At 47.2% G+C, this 18,351-nt stretch overlaps 2 protein-coding genes across 2 annotated transcripts; one reads left to right on the top strand and one right to left on the bottom strand.

The window, feature by feature from the left end:
* Positions 1-33: 33 nt before the first annotated feature.
* On the bottom strand, positions 34-4,011 carry SSNA1 (SS nuclear autoantigen 1). Its single transcript, XM_040442114.1, has 3 exons — positions 3,890-4,011; positions 2,471-2,670; positions 34-267 (listed from the first exon to the last, which is right to left on the bottom strand). Exons 1-3 carry the CDS (start codon positions 3,939-3,941, stop codon positions 169-171), a joined length of 351 nt encoding a protein of 116 aa, XP_040298048.1. The 5' UTR covers positions 3,942-4,011; the 3' UTR covers positions 34-168.
* Positions 4,012-4,107: 96 nt separating this feature from the next.
* ANAPC2 (anaphase promoting complex subunit 2) lies at positions 4,108-12,607 on the top strand. Its single transcript, XM_040442111.1, has 13 exons — positions 4,108-4,324; positions 5,862-6,487; positions 7,450-7,582; positions 8,177-8,345; positions 8,555-8,674; positions 8,881-8,998; positions 9,304-9,479; positions 9,714-9,855; positions 10,389-10,464; positions 10,542-10,745; positions 11,146-11,275; positions 11,590-11,825; positions 12,189-12,607. Exons 1-13 carry the CDS (start codon positions 4,127-4,129, stop codon positions 12,399-12,401), a joined length of 2,541 nt encoding a protein of 846 aa, XP_040298045.1. The 5' UTR covers positions 4,108-4,126; the 3' UTR covers positions 12,402-12,607.
* Positions 12,608-18,351: the final 5,744 nt, after the last annotated feature.

The raw sequence follows: 18,351 nt of genomic DNA, 5'->3' as shown, positions 1-18,351 counted from the left end.
GAGGATGCGGGAGAGAGCTCTCCGTGTAACAGTCTGAGAATGGACCGGGATCCCAATCACCACTGCAGGCTCCGCCCTCTTTATTACATTACAGCTCAATATAAAAATACTATAATACACAAACTGTGTCGTCTCATCCGCTAGTCCCATAAACACCCAGTCTCCAGGTCACGTGCTGGGGGCGTTTCCTCGCACTTCAGTGGCTTTCCCAAGGTTGCCCGCCTCCCTCTTCAAGACATTCAGTAAGGTCTGTGAACTTTCCAGAATCTGCAACGGAAAAGAGACGCTGAAGATCCACAATTCTGCTACATATAGAACATAGAGACAGTATTATAGTAGTTATATTCTTGTACATAGGAGCAGTATTATAGTAGTTATATTCTTGTACATAGGAGCAGTATTATAGTAGTTATATTCTTGTACATAGGAGCAGTATTATAGTAGTTATAGTCTTGTACATAGGAGCAGTATTATAGTAGTTATAGTCTTGTACATAGGAGCAGTATTATAGTAGTTATATTCCTGTACATAGGAGCAGTATTATAGTAGTTATATTCTTGTACATAGGAGCAGTATTATAGTAGGTATATTCTTGTACATAGGAGGCAGTATTATAGTAGTTATATTCATGTACATAGGAGCAGTATTATAGTAGGTATATTCTTGTACATAGGAGGCAGTATTATAGTAGTTATATTCTTGTACATAGGAGGCAGTATTATAGTAGTTATATTCTAGTACATAGGAGCAGTATTATAGTAGTTATATTCTTGTACATAGGAGCAGTATTATAGTAGTTATATTCTTGTACATAGGAGCAGTATTATAGTAGTTATATTCTTGTACATAGGAGCAGTATTATAGTAGTTATAGTCTTGTACATAGGAGCAGTATTATAGTAGTTATAGTCTTGTACATAGGAGCAGTATTATAGTAGTTATATTCCTGTACATAGGAGCAGTATTATAGTAGTTATATTCTTGTACATAGGAGCAGTATTATAGTAGGTATATTCTTGTACATAGGAGGCAGTATTATAGTAGTTATATTCATGTACATAGGAGCAGTATTATAGTAGGTATATTCTTGTACATAGGAGGCAGTATTATAGTAGTTATATTCTTGTACATAGGAGGCAGTATTATAGTAGTTATATTCTAGTACATAGGAGCAGTATTATAGTAGTTATATTCTTGTACATAGGAGCAGTATTATAGTAGTTATATTCTTGTACATAGGAGGCAGTATTATAGTAGTTATATTCTTGTACATAGGAGCGGTATTATAGTAGTTATATTCTTGTACATAGGAGGCAGTATTATAGTAGTTATATTCTTGTACATAGGAGCAGTATTATAGTAGTTATATTCTTGTACATAGGAGGCAGTATTATAGTAGTTATAGCCTTGTACATAAATTATAGTATAAGAGCAGTACTTATATGTAAGGGTATTACTGTATATAGTATTCCCTAATACATGTAATGTTACAGTGTAAGGCCTCTTTCACACGGGCGTCGCGTGTGAGGGCCGGATAGGATGTGGGTGCGTCGTGGGAAAATTGTGCGAGTAGGTACGCAATTGCAGTCAGTTTTGACTGCGATTACGTTCCGACGTTCAATTTTTATCACGCGGGTGCAATGCGTTTTGGACGTGCGTGATAAAAAACTGACTGTGGTACCCAGACCCGAACCCGGACTTCTTCACTGAGGTTCGTGTTTGGGATCGGTGTTCTGTATATTTTATTATTTTCCATTATAACATGGTTATAATGGAAAATAATAGCATTCTTTAATTCAGAATGCTAAGTAAAAGGTCCATTGTGGGGTTAAAAATAAAAATGTAACTCACCTCATCCACTTGATCGCGCTGCCGGGCTCCTCTTCTTTCTTCTTCTTCTTGCATGACCTGGCTGGAAAAGGACCTTCGGTGATGTCATCGTGCTCACCACGTGGTGAGCACGATGACGTCAGCGAAGGTCCTTCAAGAAGAACAAAGAGGATCTCGGCTGGGCGATCAAGTGGATGAGGTGAGTTATGTTTTTATTATTTTTTTAACCCTCAATTGACATTTGACTTTGCATCCTGTATTAAAGAATGCTATTATTTCCCATTAAAAACCATGTTATAATGGAAAATAATAAAGTAAATGGGGTCCCGGGTCGCTCATCCCTCGTCTCCTTAGCAATCATGCTTGAAAATCGCACAGCATCTGCACTTGCTTGCGGATGCGATTTTCACGCAGCCCCATTCATTTCTATGGGGCCTGCGTTGTGTTAAAAACGTAGAATATAGAACATGCTGAGATTTTCACGCAACGCACAAGTGATGCTTGAAAAACATCGCTCATGTACACAGCCCCATTGAAGTGACTGGGTCCGGATTCAGTGCGGGTGCTATTCGTTCACGTCACGCATTATACTCGCCCGTGTGGAAGGCGCCTTAGATTATGGCTCCCGGGACAGTCTCTACCTTCATGTATGCGGCCTGCGTTTCTGCAATGGTTTTATCAAACTCATTTCTTGACGCCATTTTCCTGGCGAGGCTCTCGTTGATTCTGGAGAGCTTCTCGGTGAGGATACGGATGTCGTTCTGCAGCTTGTTCTTCTCCTCCTCCTCCTGTTGGATCTGACGGTTCAGTTCATCTCTTTTGCTGCAGAGATCTTCAATACCTAAACCATCAGGAGAAGACAGAATGTGGTGAGGAGACACATGGGAGTGGTAACACGCTGGGTGAGGGTGGGGGAGACCGTAGGGATTTTTGTAGTATTGCTCCTTAAAGCCATCAGAGAAATACTACCCCCAAATGGAAGCTCTGATGAGGAGAGTAGTCATAGTTCAGGAGTCAGTCATACACATTAGTGTCCTCAGGATCAATGAGCAACAGAGGAGTCAAACCCCACTGGAACCATCAGGTGATGACAATGGGAGTAATGGTCCAGGTATGGGGCAAGTGGCGAGGATTGGGGACATAGTCTAGGGTTAGGGTCAATCATGAAGGTGGGGGGCATGGACTGGTCAGTTGTAGGGTCAGGGGGTGAAGATGGGAGTCGTGGTCTATGTTACCTGTCAGCAGGTGAGGTCAGGAGACATAGGATAGATGTAGGTTTGGGGGCTGAAGATGGCAGGTGTGGTCAAGGGGTAGAGAAATTGGTGAGGATTGGAGTTATGACCCAGGTATCGAGTGAGGATGGGAGTCATGGTTCAGATGTGGGGTCAGGGGGTGAGGATGGGAGTCATGGTTCGGGTGTAGGGTCAGGGGGTGAGGATGGGAGTCATGGTTCGGGTGTAGGGTCAGGGGGTGAGGATGGGAGTCATGGTTCGTGTGTAGGGTCAGGGGGTGAGGATGGGAGTCATGGTTCGGGTGTAGGGTCAGGGGGTGAGGATGGGAGTCATGGTTCGGGTGTGGGGTCAGGGGGTGAGGATGGGAGTCATGGTTCGGGTGTGGGGTCAGGAGGGTGAGGATGGGAGTCATGGTTCGGGTGTAGGGTCAGGGGGTGAGGATGGGAGTCATGGTTCGGGTGTAGGGTCAGGGGGTGAGGATGGGAGTCATGGTTCGGGTGTAGGGTCAGGGGGTGAGGATGGGAGTCATGGTTCGGGTGTAGGGTCAGGGGGTGAGGATAGGAGTCATGGTTCGGGTGTAGGGTCAGGGGGTGAGGATGGGAGTCATGGTTCGGGTGTAGGGTCAGGGGGTGAGGATGGGAGTAGTGGTTCAGGTGTAGAATCAGGGGAGGAGGATGGGAGTAGTGGTTCAGGTGTAGAGTCGGGTTGAGGATGGCAGTAGTGGTTCAAGTGTAGAATCAGGGGGTGAGGATGAGGGACAAGGGCGAGGTGGCCGGATAGGTCAGAGTTCAGAGGTGAAGGAAGGGTGACAGTGGAGGGGCCCCTCACATTTCACCAGCTCGTTGTTGTAGGTCTGCAGCGCCGCTCCCTGTTGGCTCATGGTTCCTCCGTTTCTACCAACGGCTCAGCCAGTCCGTCCGCCCCTCCTAATCCAGCTCACCCGGCCACGCCCCCGCACCGCGTAGCAGCCTATAAGAAGCGAAGAGTCAAGCCATGTGACCACACACTACGGGCCGGAAGATGTTCAGTGACGTCATGCGGGGCAGGCCGGCGTTTCTCGCTGCCATGGAGATGGCGGGCAGCCCTGCTCTGTCACGTCATCGCCAGCGGCCGAGCGCGGGTCATCTGTGTGCGACGCCCGGAGGCTCAGTGACAGGCGGGAGACGGCGGAGCGGGACCATGTCGCAGGCCAGCCTGGAGGAGCTGTCCGCCGCCTGGAATACCCTGAGCATGGGCCTGGTGCCCGCCTCTGCCCTCGGGCTGGTCAGTGAGATTGTAATGATCCGTTCTCTGCTGTCATGGAAGCCCCGTCCGCGTAGTGTTTATTTCCCTGCTTCATCTAGTCTGGAGCTAGCGGGGAATGCTGAGACTTGTAGTTCTCCCCGTGCAACGAATAAACAAGCCCATTCATACAGATGTAGCGCCCCAAACGCAACAGATAATAACCCCATTATACAGAACACTGTATTATACTCCAGAGCTGCACTCACTATTCTGCTGGTGCACTCACTGTGTACATACATTACATTACTTATCATGTACTGATCCTGAGTTACAGCTGTATTATACTCCAGAGCTGCACTCACTATTCTGCTGGTGCAGTCACTGTGTACATACATTACTTATCCTGTACTGATCCTGAGTTACATCCTGTATTATACTCCAGAGCTGCACTCACTATTCTGCTGATGCAGTCACTGTGTAGTGGAGTGCAGCTCTGGAGTATAATACAGCATGTAACTCGGGATCAGTACAGGATAAGTAATGTATGTACCCAGTGAGTGCAGCTCTGGAGTATCATACAGGATGTAACTCAAGATCAGTACAAGATAAGTAATGTATGTACACAGTGACTGCACTAGCAGAATAGTGAGTGCAGCTCTGGAGTATAATACAGGATGTAACTCAGGATCAGTACAGGATAAGTAATGTATGTACCCAGTGAGTGCAGCTCTGGAGTATCATACAGGATGTAACTCAGGATCAGTACAAGATAAGTAATGTATGTACACAGTGACTGCACTAGCAGAATAGTGAGTGCAGCTCTGGAGTATAATACAGGATGTAACTCAGGATCAGTACAGGATAAGTAATGTATGTACACAGTGACTCCACCAGCAGAATAGTGAGTGCAGCTCTGGAGTATAATACAGGATGTAACTCAGGACCAGTACAGGATAAGTAATGTATGTACACAGTGACTGCACCAGCAGAATAGTGAGTGCAGCTCTGGAGTAAAATACAGGATGTAACTCGGGATCAGTACAGGATAAGTAATGTATGTACACAGTGACTCCACCAGCAGAATAGTGAGTGCAGCTCTGGAGTATAATACAGGATGTAACTCGGGATCAGTACAGGATAAGTAATGTATGTACACAGTGACAGCACCAGCAGAATAGTGAGTGCAGCTCTGGAGTATAATACAGGATGTAACTCAGGATCAGTACAGGATAAGTAATGTATGTACACAGTGACTGCACCAGCAGAATAGTGAGTGCAGCTCTGGAGTATATACAGGATGTAACTCAGGATCAGTACAGGATAAGTAATGTATGTACACAGTGACAGCACCAGCAGAATAGTGAGTGCAGCTCTGGAGTATAATACAGGATGTAACTCAGGATCAGTACAGGATAAGTAATGTATGTACACAGTGTCTGCACTAGCAGAATAGTGAGTGAAGCTCTGGAGTATAATACAGGATGTAATGTATTTATATGCATGTTATATCTGCATCCTGACGGTTTTCTGCCCCTTTAGTATGTAGCACATTTGGATTTAATGTCTTTTGATGCAGGCAGCGCCCAGGTCCGGTCTTGTTGAGCCCTATCGGGAAGGTGACCTGAAAGCGGCTCTGGAGGTTCTCGTGGACTTTGAGCTGCAGTCCGTCCTGGAGGAATGGTTCATTGAGGTTCTGCAGATGGATTTACAGAGGAACATTGCACCTGAGTTTTGGAACGGGATGAACCAGCAGGAGAACGCGGTAGAAGAGCAGCAGTGCACCGCCCTCCTGCTGGACACCTTCCGCCTCCTCCTCACCCGCCTTGACCCTTATTTAAAGAGCCTGGACCTCCTGGGGCGCTGGGCGGACGTGGCCCTACTGCCCGGTTCAGACTCTCAGATGTTACGGGACAAAGTTTTCACCATGATAAAAGCCATCCTCTTCTTCTCCACCTCCAAGACCTTTCAGAGTATGATCCAGCAGTTCTACACCCGCACCTTTAAGATCTACATGAAGCCCAAGCAGAGGAGGGCCGACAGCGCGAGCGACTGCGACAGCAGCATGGACGAAAATGAGCGCGAGAGGAACTCCGAGGACAGAGGAGCGGAGGAGGGGGACGAGTGCGCCGGCTGTGACTGCAGTGACGACCAGTGCTGGTGCCAGACGGCTATGGAGCAATTTCAGGAGCTCAACGGGATTTTGTAAGTAGCGGCCAGTCAACTTCCAGCGCTCATTGCTGCAGGTTAGCCATTCCGGGCTGTGGGAAAGCTGGGTGACTGCCAGAGCAGATCGGTGGGGGTCCAACCAAAGGGACCCCACTCTTTGCTCGAATGAGGTGCTGCACTCCCCGTAGTGAATGGAGAGGCGGTCATGAATGCACAGATTCAACTGTATGGGACTGCCGGGGATGGACGAGCGCTGGTACTCGGCTGTCCCTGGCACCACGTATTTGTGACCACTCTGGGGGGGCTTCTGGAGCCTGCTCTCGTGATCTCCGGGGGTTCCAATAGGTAAACTTTACCTTGACCAGATAATTTCTTATGTGCATAGGGATAAGTGCTTATGGTGGGACAACCCCTTTAAAGGTTACGCAATCAGTGTCAGATAGAAGCGGGTCCCACCTCTGGCACCCACGCCTTCTCCAGAACGGGGCCTTGGAAGGGAAGGAGAGTGCATTGCGCATGCGCGGTTCTGAAATTAGACGAGAAAGCTGTGATTGCAGAGCGGACCCCGCGTGCACGGCCACCTGGACTATTTTTGCAACTCGCTTAGCGGTGAATTGAAGGTGGGTACGCTTGCGCAGTGCACTCCCCTACACTTCAAGGGACCCCCTTCAGGAGATGTAGGTGGGAGCCGCTCCTGGCTGACCTAGTTATATGCCACCAATGTCTGAGATGGGAACAGAAGTACATTGACTAGATATGGCATACACTTCTGATCGGTGAGGGGGTCAATCAGTGGGACCCCCACAGTACTGAGATTTGGGGGTGCAGGGTACCTGTCCCTCACAGTGACTGTACTGTGTGCTCACTCTTGGATTATATGTAAACAGAGAAGTGATCCTATATGTGGCAGAAATCCTACACCCCAGTTTATAGTACTGGGGGGTCCTGCCGGATGGCCCCCCGCTGCCAGGACTGATGAGTGTTCTTCTAATCTGCAGCCACAGGTTGAATCTGCTGGAGAGAATCTGCTCGGAGCCAGTGACCACCCTCCTGCACAAAATGATCGAGCAGAGGATGGAGAAGAGGTGCCGGGGGGATTACGAGAGGTCCTTCCTCAATGAGTTTCAGGAGGTAAGGAAACTCTGCTGCACCTACTGCTCTTCCTGTGTCATGCCCCGCCCCCTTCTGCTGTTCCTTTGTCATGCCCTGCCCCTCAGACTAACAGTTAAAGGGGTTATCCAATCTTAGACAATGGGGGCATATCGCTAGGATATGCCCCCATTGTCTGATAGGTGCGGGTCCCAATTCTGGGACCTGCACCTACAAGGAGAATGGAGCGGAGAAAGTTGAGGAGAGCGCACTGCGCATGCGCAGCCGCCCTCCATTCATTTCTATGGAGCTGCCGAAAATAGCCAAGCGCTGGCTCGGCTATTTCCGTCGGCCCCATAGAAATGAATGGGAGCGGTGGCCGCGCATGCGCGGTGTGCTCCCATTCACTTCAACAGGAGAGGCGTGGAGCTGCGTCTGGTGGTGGATGGACCTTGGGAAATCCGGGGTCCTCCAGCCACCACTCTCCCCAGGTCCGTTCTCCCAGGGGTGGGACCCGCACCTATCAGACAATGGGGGCATATCCTAGCGATATGCCCCCATTGTCTAAGATGGGATAACCCCTTTAAGCCTAGACAACCCAGGCTCCTGGTAACATGTCCGTTTTTGCTTTGACAGTGGATAGAGAAGGTGATTGGTTGGCTGAGTAAAGTCTTCCTGCAGGACGGTCCCCAATCCAATCCGGAGTCGAGCAGCATCCTGAAGCGGTGGCGCTGCCACGTCCAGCGCTTTTTTTACCGCCTCTACGCCAGCATGCGCATCGATGAGCTCTTCTGCATCATCAGAGGTGACTGTTAAAGGGGTCACTCATGACTTTCCCAGAACAGCGCCACGCCTGTTTATTGGATGTGTCTGGTATTGCAGCTCAGCACCGCTGAAATCAATGCGGTTGAGTTGCGATAACGCACATGACCCGCGGAGTGGCGCGGCGCTGTGTTTTTCTCATCCTAGGCAACCGCTCTCTGTGGGACGGTAATGTGATATTTGTGTGTCCAGATTTCCCCGATTCGAAGCCGGCCATAGAGGATTTAAAGTTCTGCCTGGAGCGGACCAATCAGAGGCAGCAGCTGCTGTGCTGTCTGAAGACGGCTCTGGAGACCAGACTGCTGCACCCGGGTAAGAGCCACCAACACCCCCCCTGTGCTGCAATATGTAGTCCGCCTGTGCCAGTCTTACAAACCGTTACTCCCTGTTATCTGCCTGTCCACCATGGCTGATAACCGCCTCTCCTACAGTCTATTACTCTGTCAGCATTGGGATGATGGGGGTGATGCTGGACCCTGTTCTCTGTACCTAATTGTCTGTGCGGTTTTCCCTCACAGGCGTGAATACATCGGACATCATCACCTTGTACATCTCCGCCATTAAAGCTCTTAGGGAGCTGGACCCATCCATGGTGATTCTGGAGGTCGCCTGCGAGCCCATCAGGAAGTACCTGAGGTACCGGATCAGCACCCTGATGGCGGATATCTGCTGGATCCCGCTAGCTGCACTGGGCGATGTGTATGGAGGTGGGGTGGGGGTGGAAGGGTTAAACTGGGTGCATTTAAACCATTCTTGTCCCTTGTTTCCCCAGAGATAAGTGGCGCTGGAGCGGTCTGGCAGCCGCTTATCCTCCTATTGATATCACATAACCTTGGCTTAAAGATTGTTAGGTGGACACTGCCCATTGGCTTCCATGGGTGGTCTGGCGTATGTGTCCATCAATACTGTAAGATTTCAGTGCAATGACCTGTCGCCGCCAGGACTCGGGAGGACACCGTCCGGCAGATTGTGGCCGGCCTGACCGGTGACGCTGAGGGAGATTTGGCCAATGAGCTCTCAAAAGCCGACCCCGTGGTCCTAGAGAACGGACAGGAGAGCGACGACGACGTGTCTGAGCCTGAGGACTGGGTGCCGGACCCTGTGGATGCCGATCCTGGTAAGTGCAAGAGGCCACCGCAAAACCAGATCCGCCCCTCCGTCTCTGTGATCCCTCCCCTTGATCTGATGTTCGGGAATATCCTTTTTAAAGGGGGTCTCCAGGCAAAACTGCTTAGTGCAAGGGGCGGAGCATGACACAAGGATTCTTTTGTACCGCGCTCTTCCCGCTTGCCTTTAATGTAAGATCTGTTCTACCCACGGGCTGTGACGACATCTTCTCCTCTACCCATAGGTAAAACCGGCTCCAAGCGCCGCTCTTCGGACATCATCAGCCTCCTGGTCAGTATCTATGGTAGCAAAGAGCTGTTCATTAATGAGTACAAGACCCTGCTTGCTGACAGACTCCTCCACCAGTTCAGCTATAGTTCTGAGAGGTAAGACGGTCAACTAATACCAGTAGAGGGCGGCGATGAACCAGCAGCCACTATGGGGTTCATGTGTAATGCAGCGCGGCAGCCACTATGGGGTTCATGTGTTATGCAGCGCAGCAGCCACTATGGAGTTTCATGTGTTATGCAGCGCAGCAGCCACTATGGGGTTCATGTGTAATGCAGCGCAGCAGCCGCTATGGGGTTTCATATGTTATGCAGCGCAGCAGCCACTATGGGGTTCATGTGTTATGCAGCGCAGCAGCCACTATGGGGTTCATGTGTTATGCAGCGCAGCAGCCACTATGGGGTTCATGTGTTATGCAGCGCAGCAGCCCCTATGGGGTTCCATGTGTTATGCAGCGCAGCAGCCCCTATGGGGTTTCATATGTTATGCAGCGCAGCAGCCACTATGGGGTTCATGTGTTATGCAGCGCAGCTGCCACCTGAATGCATTACTGAAACTCAGCGTTTTGGGGAATTGCCATAGAAGCAGTTTTCCGTTTTGAATGTTCCGATTTTCACCATTTCTTTTGTAGAGAGATCCGTAATGTGGAGCTGTTGAAGCTGCGTTTCGGAGACGCTCAGATGCACTACTGCGAGGTCATGCTGAAGGTACCGCACCGTCTGCTACGGGGGAGACAGTCGCCATTCCTGCCACATGAGCTCACTAGCGAGTTTCTCCATTACAGGACATGGCAGACTCTCGAAGGATCAACTCCAACATCCGTGATGAAGAGGAGAAGCTCCCGGAGGAAGAGAGGCCGCCATTTAACCTGGTGGCGGTCATCCTGTCCAGCGAGTTCTGGCCGGCGCTGAAGGAGGAGAAATTAGAGCTGCCGGAACAGATCAAAGAAACTATGGACATGTACACGAAAAGATATGAGAAACTTAAGGTAGTGCTCTGACCTGATTATCCGTTTCTATTGTGCATTATACAATATATTCCTTTTTAGGTGGGATGTATTACCGAAACTGGCCTCCAGGTGTCAGTGTTCTGCTTACTGAAATTTGCTATGGTCAGCAGTGCCACCTACAGGCTGAAAGTGTAACTGCTGCCTTATGCTCCGTAAGCAGTTTGAATGAGGTTTCATCATTGTATAATGAAAAGTTCTGCAAGATACTTCCGGTATCAGGTCGTTGCAAGATCTCTGTTGTCAGTGAAGGGAAAAATGTGTGTTCGTCAATAGACTGAGAACTCCTTCAGAGCTGAGGATTTGTACCATTGTGTTAAGTCTGAATCCCATTCACTGGCAGTAAGTACAGATATTCTTCACCTTCTTCTGGTCCTCTCAGGCTATGCGGACACTGAACTGGAAGCACCACCTTGGGTTAGTGAGCTTGGACTTGGAATTGGCCGACCGCACCCTGTCCTTCTCGGTGTCTCCAGTACATGCTGCCATCATCTTAAACTTCCAGAGTAAAAGTAAGTCCTCCCCAGGAATGGTTGTTTGATGTATGTTCCATCCATCCAGATAGGTGGCTGCCCCTCTCACCTGGCACTGCTTATCCAACAGAGCACCTGCTCAATCTTTGCCTCTTTGGAGGCCCTCTGGGGTTGTCGCTATAGGTTTAAGATTGTCAGGATCCTCTGATCTTCCCTGTAGTCTGCTGTGCATGATCTGGTGGGAAACTACAACTCCCAGCATGCTTAGGAGTTGTGGATTTCCAGTAGGACACAAGGTCATTAATAATAAAATGGGGCTGGTGTCACCGAGTGACCAATTCTTCCTTATGTAGGTACCTGGACCTTAGAAGAACTCAGCGGGGTGCTGAAGGTGCCGGTCACCTCTCTCCGCAGGAAGATGACCCTGTGGCTTCAGCAAGGGGTCCTCCGAGAGGATCCACCGGGGACCTTCACCATCATAGAGGAGGAGCAGAAGGATCAGGCCGAGAAGGTGGTCTTAATAGATAGCGACGAGGAAGGAGACTCTGCCATGGCTTCTCAAGCAGATCAGAAGGAGGAGGAACTTCAGGTGGGTGATGAGATAGAAGTCATCACGCAGGACAACCCCTGCCCTACACCCTGTTGGGCACATGAAGGCTATATGGGCGTAGTGGGATGCAATATGGCTACCATTCCAGATCCTGTATGGAGCTGTAACTATGGCCATATTGATTTCACCCAGCTTTCCCAGAACCTTTCACGAAGAACTAAGGAAAGGGTCAGTGTACCCTTAGACAGCTAGACTGTCTTGCCATTCTGTACTCTAGGAAAGCTGGGTGACCATCTTTCTGGAAGTCATCTTGGTTATGGAATCAAGTAAGGGAAGTACAGAATAGCAGGGCAACTCTTTTCCCCATAGACCCCAGAGCTGACACTTTTTTCCCCCCTCCAGCTCTTCTGGACGTACATCCAGGCCATGCTGACCAACCTGGAGAGCCTGCCCCTGGAGCGGATTCACAGCATGCTGAAGATGTTTGTCATGACCGGACCAGTGGTCACCGAGATCATTATTCAGGAGCTCCAGGAGTTTCTACAGAAGAAGGTCAGCGACCACCAGCTGGTATATTCTGGAGGGGTATACAGGTTACCCAAGAACGCCAGCTGATGATGGCTGCCCCCCACAAGACTGATACACATGGGATTCCTGCATCCATCCCCGCCACCACAGTGTCTGCCAGATGCTGGGAGGATGCCCATTGACTGCCCATAGTTCTGACCCGGACAGCCTTGTCATGCAGTAGTTGACCTATATTGTATATGTGCGTGTTCCATACTTTGGATGTATGTAAGATAATAAATGCTTTTGTTACTGTGGAAAACGGTTCTTTACCTAATGTCTGAGCAGATCGCCTGCATAGACTGTAGCTGTAATTCAGCGATTGTCCACCAGGCGGTGGTATTGATACACAAGTCATGTCTGCTTCACAGGTGGAGAACTTTCTATCCGGTCCGAGGAAAACTTCACTGAATGTTCCCGACTGGTCACTACTGCGCATTTCTATCCTGACATGCAGTAGAAGATGGTTGCTATTGGCAACACCTCTCTCTTTTTTTTTTTTTTTGCACCAATTATAGTCAGTTAATGAATCCTGAACTGGAGCCTCCATAGGGGATATAGCAGCAAAATCTGTAAACTGGTTCAGTATAAGGCCCCTTGCACACGACCGTATGGCTTTAACGGATCAGTTTTTCTGGGTTTTTGTTTCAGTAGTGTTTCCGTTCCGTCTTTCCGTTTGTGATCCGTTTTTTGCATTAACAATAATGTTTAAACAGTAAGTGCATAAAAAAAAAAAAAATTGGGCTGGGCATAATATTTTCAATAGATGGTTCTGCAAAAACGGAACGGATAGGGATGAATTCCGTTTTTTATGCAAAACCATTGACTTGAATGGAGCCACGGAACGTGATTTGCGGGCAATAATAGGACACGTTCTATCTTTGAACGGAAATACGGAAACGGAATGCATACGGAGTACCTTCCGTCGTTTTTGCAGACCCTTTGAAGTGAATGGTTCCGCAAACGGAACGGAATAGGAAAAAAAAATACTTCATGTGCAAGAGGTCTAAGGCTACACGCATACGACAGTATGTGTTTTGCGGTCCGTTGCACGTCCGTATGTCATCTGTTTTTTAGCGGATCCATTATAATAATGCCTATCCTTGTCCGCAAAACGGACCAGAATAGGACATGCTCTATTTTATAATAATTTTTTTTGCGGGGCTTCGAAACTGACATACGGATGCCGTTCGGATGCATTTTTTGCAGACCCATTGAAATGAATGGGTCCGCAAACGGAACGGACTGGGAAACAAAATGCGTTCGTGTGCATGTAGCCTAAGTCAAGAAAGTTCTGCTACTTTAATATACTTTGTCTCATTCCTTTAGCAAGATCTCTTCTTGTCAGTGAATGGAAGCATGCCCAGTCCTGGTCTGGCACAGGTGTACGGTGTTAGATTTTTCTGCTTCTTTCATTTAAGATGTGTGGTAAACAAGGTTTCTATTCACATTGTCGAGCAGAGATCTTGATGGAATGCAGGCACCGTGTCCGCATTGTGACGCAGGCCGGGCCCTGGGATTCCTGTATATCTGGAGTTGTCAGATCTCCCTTGTCTGGATACAATACTCGGACTGTGTCTATTAGTGAATCGTTAACCAATTCATCTCCGTGCTATTGTGCTGGCTGTCAAATGGCAATGCTGGTGGTTGTAGTCTGGGAACGGCACAGGAGGTCAAGCTCCCCCCCCCCCCCACCACCACCACAAAAAAATCTTCATTGACCTAGTTCCGTGCAATGTGGATCTAGTCCAGCGATGGCCAACCTGAGGCTCTCCAGCTTTTGCAAAACTACAACTCCTAGCATGCCTACAGCTATCAGCCAACAGCAGGGCATGATGGGAGTTTTACAACAGAGAGACGCAGGTTGGCCATCCCTGATCTAGTCTAGACACAATCGGCTTTGAATAGGATCCATCAACAGGAGGAGTCCGTCAAGAGCTGGACCATATGGAGACGGATACGGAGCAGGCCCGTGCTTAATTGTAACCTTCTGCAACTTTCTAATAGACTTTGCCTATTAATTCCTCACCAATTTCAAGATCTCTGCTTGCTGTCAGTTACTGGACATTCTTATTTTTCATCCAGAAACCTAATACTTCTCACAGATGAGCATTCGCTACAATTGTATCAGTCTGGACAATCCTGAGCGCTTCAGACTGCACTGATACATTGTAACGGCTACCCAGGACAGGGGAGAGATTTGTTCTGTTGCTGCATCTAGGAGTGACGTCCTTATGTTTCTAGGCTGGAGAACAGGGGTTAATGAAGCCCTGGGAGGTAATTACTGCACCTGACGAGTCTGAAATAGACGGAACGCGTTGTGAAGCCGCCATCCTGCCGTCTCGCCATATGGGTAGCTGTACAATCCCAAAAACACAATCCCCACATCTGTTATGCTGCACATGATTGAAATCACCGGGGCCTAGTCAAAATGTTAAAATGGTTTTCCTAAATTCTAGCTCTGTTCACGCTGAGCTTCCAGAATGGAATGCGAGGACCATGGTGAAGACTGACACTAGTGGAAGAATAGGACCCAATCATCCCTGTATAAACCTGCAAATTCTGGTTTGTTCCACAAAGTGCATCAAGATATCCTTGGAGAACATTTGATTTTCCCATCACACTTCACTATGTAGCCCCCCCCCCCCCCCCTCTATATATTAAACCCCACAGACAACAGGGACTTAATCCCATTCTGATGTATATGACTTTACACTGCAGGCCGTTCTCCAGGACAATGGAGATCTACAAGACTCTTATTATTTCTCCTTCTAATTTCCTCCGGCTCCGCCCTGCGACCTCTTCACCGGACCTTTCCTTTATGGAAATAGGTCAGAAGATTCCCTTTACTGGAACCTGGAGAGTCACAAACCCCGGGAACGGACAGAACGACCCTCAAACCGAGCGCGCGTCGCCCCGGCCCTCGTCTTCCTATTTTATTTATTTTTTGATCATTTTATATAAACCTTTTTTTCTTTCTATTTATTTCAATTCTTTTAATATTTCCCTTTTTATTTCTATTTTATTTCCACGTATTATTTGTTATATTTTATTTATTTTTTATACACTTCTTTTTATATATATATATATATATATTTAGTTATAATTATTCTTAATTTTTTATTATTTATGGTAATTATCCATACATTTATCATCATGACCAGGATTTATCTCCGGAAATTGCCTTTTATTCCAGCACCGACCATATATCATCGATAGTGGCTTTACAGCTGTTATAAAACTACAACTCCCAGCATGCCCAGGCTTTATTACTTCTATGCTTATATTATACATTACTATATTTTCTATCTGTCATATTATTTTTAATATTACTTACTTTTTTTAATTTAAAGGGCCCAAAAAATTTAGCCAAGGGAAGAAAACGCACATTTATTTTAATTTCGTTATTTTATTTGATTAATATCTCATTTTTATTTGTTATTTAATTTTTTTTTGTTTCATTTATTTCATTCATTTCTATTTTATTTAGTTTACTATTATTTTTTTTTATTTGATATCATTTTTTACTTATTTTATTTAATGTATTTAATTTTCTTTTTTTAATTTTAATTAATTTATCTTTATTTTGTTTTATTTCATTTTATGTATTTTATTAAATTTCCTGTAATTTAGTTTATTAAAATTGTATTTATTTAAATGTATGTATTCAATTTCCATTTATTTTGTTTGTACATTATTATATTATTTTTTTTTTTACGATTTTTATCTTTTTATTTTTTGCGTTTTGAATTTTTTTTTTTGCTGTTTTTGTATATTTTTGTTTCCTTAATAACTAATGGTTCTGACTAATACTCTGCCCGCAGTCTCGGATGCTGAAATATGGAGTTTTTGGTTACAGATATAGTTTCGGACAGCTGTTTTATGTTGTTTTTATGCAGTTTTGCGTCTGGAATTCTCAATTTAACAGCGTTTTTCTTCTGCCTTTCAAAGCATTTATTGTGGGGACACCTAAAAATAGTGAGCGGGGGAGAGAGATAGCGGTTTTTCCAGATGAATGGTGTCACAGAATGGGATTGCCGGTGTCACAGGTGTCCTTAGCAGAGGCCGTCACTTAAAGTGGCTTCCTTAATTATAATGTAAATCACAGTAATTGCCGTTCGGAGCGCATGCTGTTCGGTAGAGTGACGGGCAGGACTGCCGAGCATCTGGAGAGAGTTGGTGATGGATTTCCAGCTGTGATAGAAAATCGCACTTTTTTTTTTTTTTTCCGAAATAGTAACTTAGTTTCCAGGAGACAGCGAGACCCTTCCCTCCCTCCGCATCGCTCCCTTTCACTCTTTGAGGATACGCAAGACGTAATCAATACACACCCTTTGTGAAGACTGTTGACTATACAAAGGCCCATCAGCTTTGATGTTTTTGCATTCAAACTATAAAAAACAAAAATTAGATTTTTTTTTTTTTTTTTTCTAGTCCGTGCTCAGTCAGATTTTCTATCCATCACCTAAAGGCACGTAAGAGTTAAAATAATGGAGTATGTGAATTCTGACCAGAGTAGTGCACAAATCACAGTGAAGGATAAGAATACGGTAGTCTGAATAGGCTTCTCTGCAGCGCCACCTGTAGGTTGTTTTCTCTGCAGCGCCACCTGTAGGTTGTTTTCTCTGCAGCGCCACCTGTAGGTTGTTTTCTCTGCAGCGCCACCTGTAGGTTGTTTTCTCTGCAGCGCCACCTGTAGGTTGTTTTCTCTGCAGCGCCACCTGTAGGTTGTTTTCTCTGCAGCGCCACCTGTAGGTTGTTTTCTCTGCAGCGCCACCTGTAGGTTGTTTTCTCTGCAGCGCCACCTGTAGGTTGTTTTCTCTGCAGCGCCACCTGTAGGTTGTTTTCTCTGCAGCGCCACCTGTAGGTCGTTTTCTCTGCAGCGCCACCTGTAGGTCGTTTTCTCTGCAGCGCCACCTGTAGGTCGTTTTCTCTGCAGCGCCACCTGTAGGTCGTTGGTGGAACTTGATGGCCCTTTTCACGACCATCAAACAATCCTAAACCACCGTCTATGAGTATAGGACACAACATAAATGTCTAAAGAGCTCTGTGACCCCCATCATCTAGAAAACGGGGGTCTATTGACCCCTATTCCACTAAGCAGGGTGGCCGGGTGGAGACTTAGCTACCTATGCTCTTTGCTTGCTTGGCTCTTTCTGTGACCCCCCATAGACGGCCTTCTCTTTGACCCACAGGCCGCCTGATTATACCAAGGTCCTGCTTTTGTTTAGAGGCTGTTCCTGGTATTGCAAGTCAGTCCCATTGACTTGCATTGGGATGGGCCACAATACTGTAAACAGCCTTCTAAACAAGAGTGGAAAATAAAGACCTAGTTTATGATATTGGGACCCTTGGACACCTGTATCTCCCAGCACAACAGCTGGTATCCACAGGTCGCTCTGCAGTGCCCCCTACTGACCTCATTATGAACGCCACGGCCTATCCTGCCTTTTGTGTATAGGAGATGAGCGTCTCCTCGGGGGGTCCCCAACCCAACTTCAGAAGCAGCAACACTGTGATTGATGTCAGGAGGCCGTCAGTAAACTCATTCATTTTCATGGGGGTTTAATTGACTATGAACAATAGGAGAGGGGGGGGGTTGTATTATTACCTCCCTCCAACCTCAGGGGGAGAGAAAGTAAAAGTTTAAAGTCCTCAGAGGGATTAGGAGGGAGATTTACAAATGAGCTGCCTCTTATGTGACTCTGCGCCCGGTGATTTGTTTATCCAGGGAAGCGGGAGCCTCGGGGCTATGAAAGTGCTTCATGTCAGTGTAGAGGACGCCGTGTAGTAACTTCCCCTCCATGCTATAGACCTGAAGAGACAGTAAATTCAGTGCTGCTTGCCCTTTAAATTTGTCAGTTGCTACAAACTGGCAACATTTAAAAAAAAAAAATTACTGCTAGCCTTTGGCCCTCTGCTGAGGAGCAACTGACGCAGTGTTACCTGGCATGCAGCAGATTGTACCCTCTAACCCTAAGGGTGCACCTGCAAGGAT

Source organism: Bufo bufo, chromosome 8, assembly GCF_905171765.1.
Source record: "Bufo bufo chromosome 8, aBufBuf1.1, whole genome shotgun sequence".
Taxonomy (NCBI): domain Eukaryota; kingdom Metazoa; phylum Chordata; class Amphibia; order Anura; family Bufonidae; genus Bufo; species Bufo bufo.
This window is presented reverse-complemented; position numbering and strand designations above follow the sequence as displayed.

Excerpts from the sequence above, each read along its gene's own strand:
- SSNA1 (XM_040442114.1), bottom strand. The coding sequence starts at position 3,941 with ATGAGCCAACAGGGAGCGGCGCTGCAGACCTACAACAACGAGCTGGTG. Across the intron at positions 2,671-3,889 it reads CAACAACGAGCTGGTGAAAT|GTATTGAAGATCTCTGCAGC; the intron begins GTGAGGGGCCCC and ends CTGATGGTTTAG. Across the intron at positions 268-2,470 it reads CGCAGGCCGCATACATGAAG|ATTCTGGAAAGTTCACAGAC; the intron begins GTAGAGACTGTC and ends TTTCCGTTGCAG.
- ANAPC2 (XM_040442111.1), top strand. The coding sequence starts at position 4,127 with ATGGAGATGGCGGGCAGCCCTGCTCTGTCACGTCATCGCCAGCGGCCG. Across the intron at positions 8,999-9,303 it reads CCCATCAGGAAGTACCTGAG|GACTCGGGAGGACACCGTCC; the intron begins GTACCGGATCAG and ends TGTCGCCGCCAG. Across the intron at positions 10,465-10,541 it reads ACTGCGAGGTCATGCTGAAG|GACATGGCAGACTCTCGAAG; the intron begins GTACCGCACCGT and ends TCTCCATTACAG.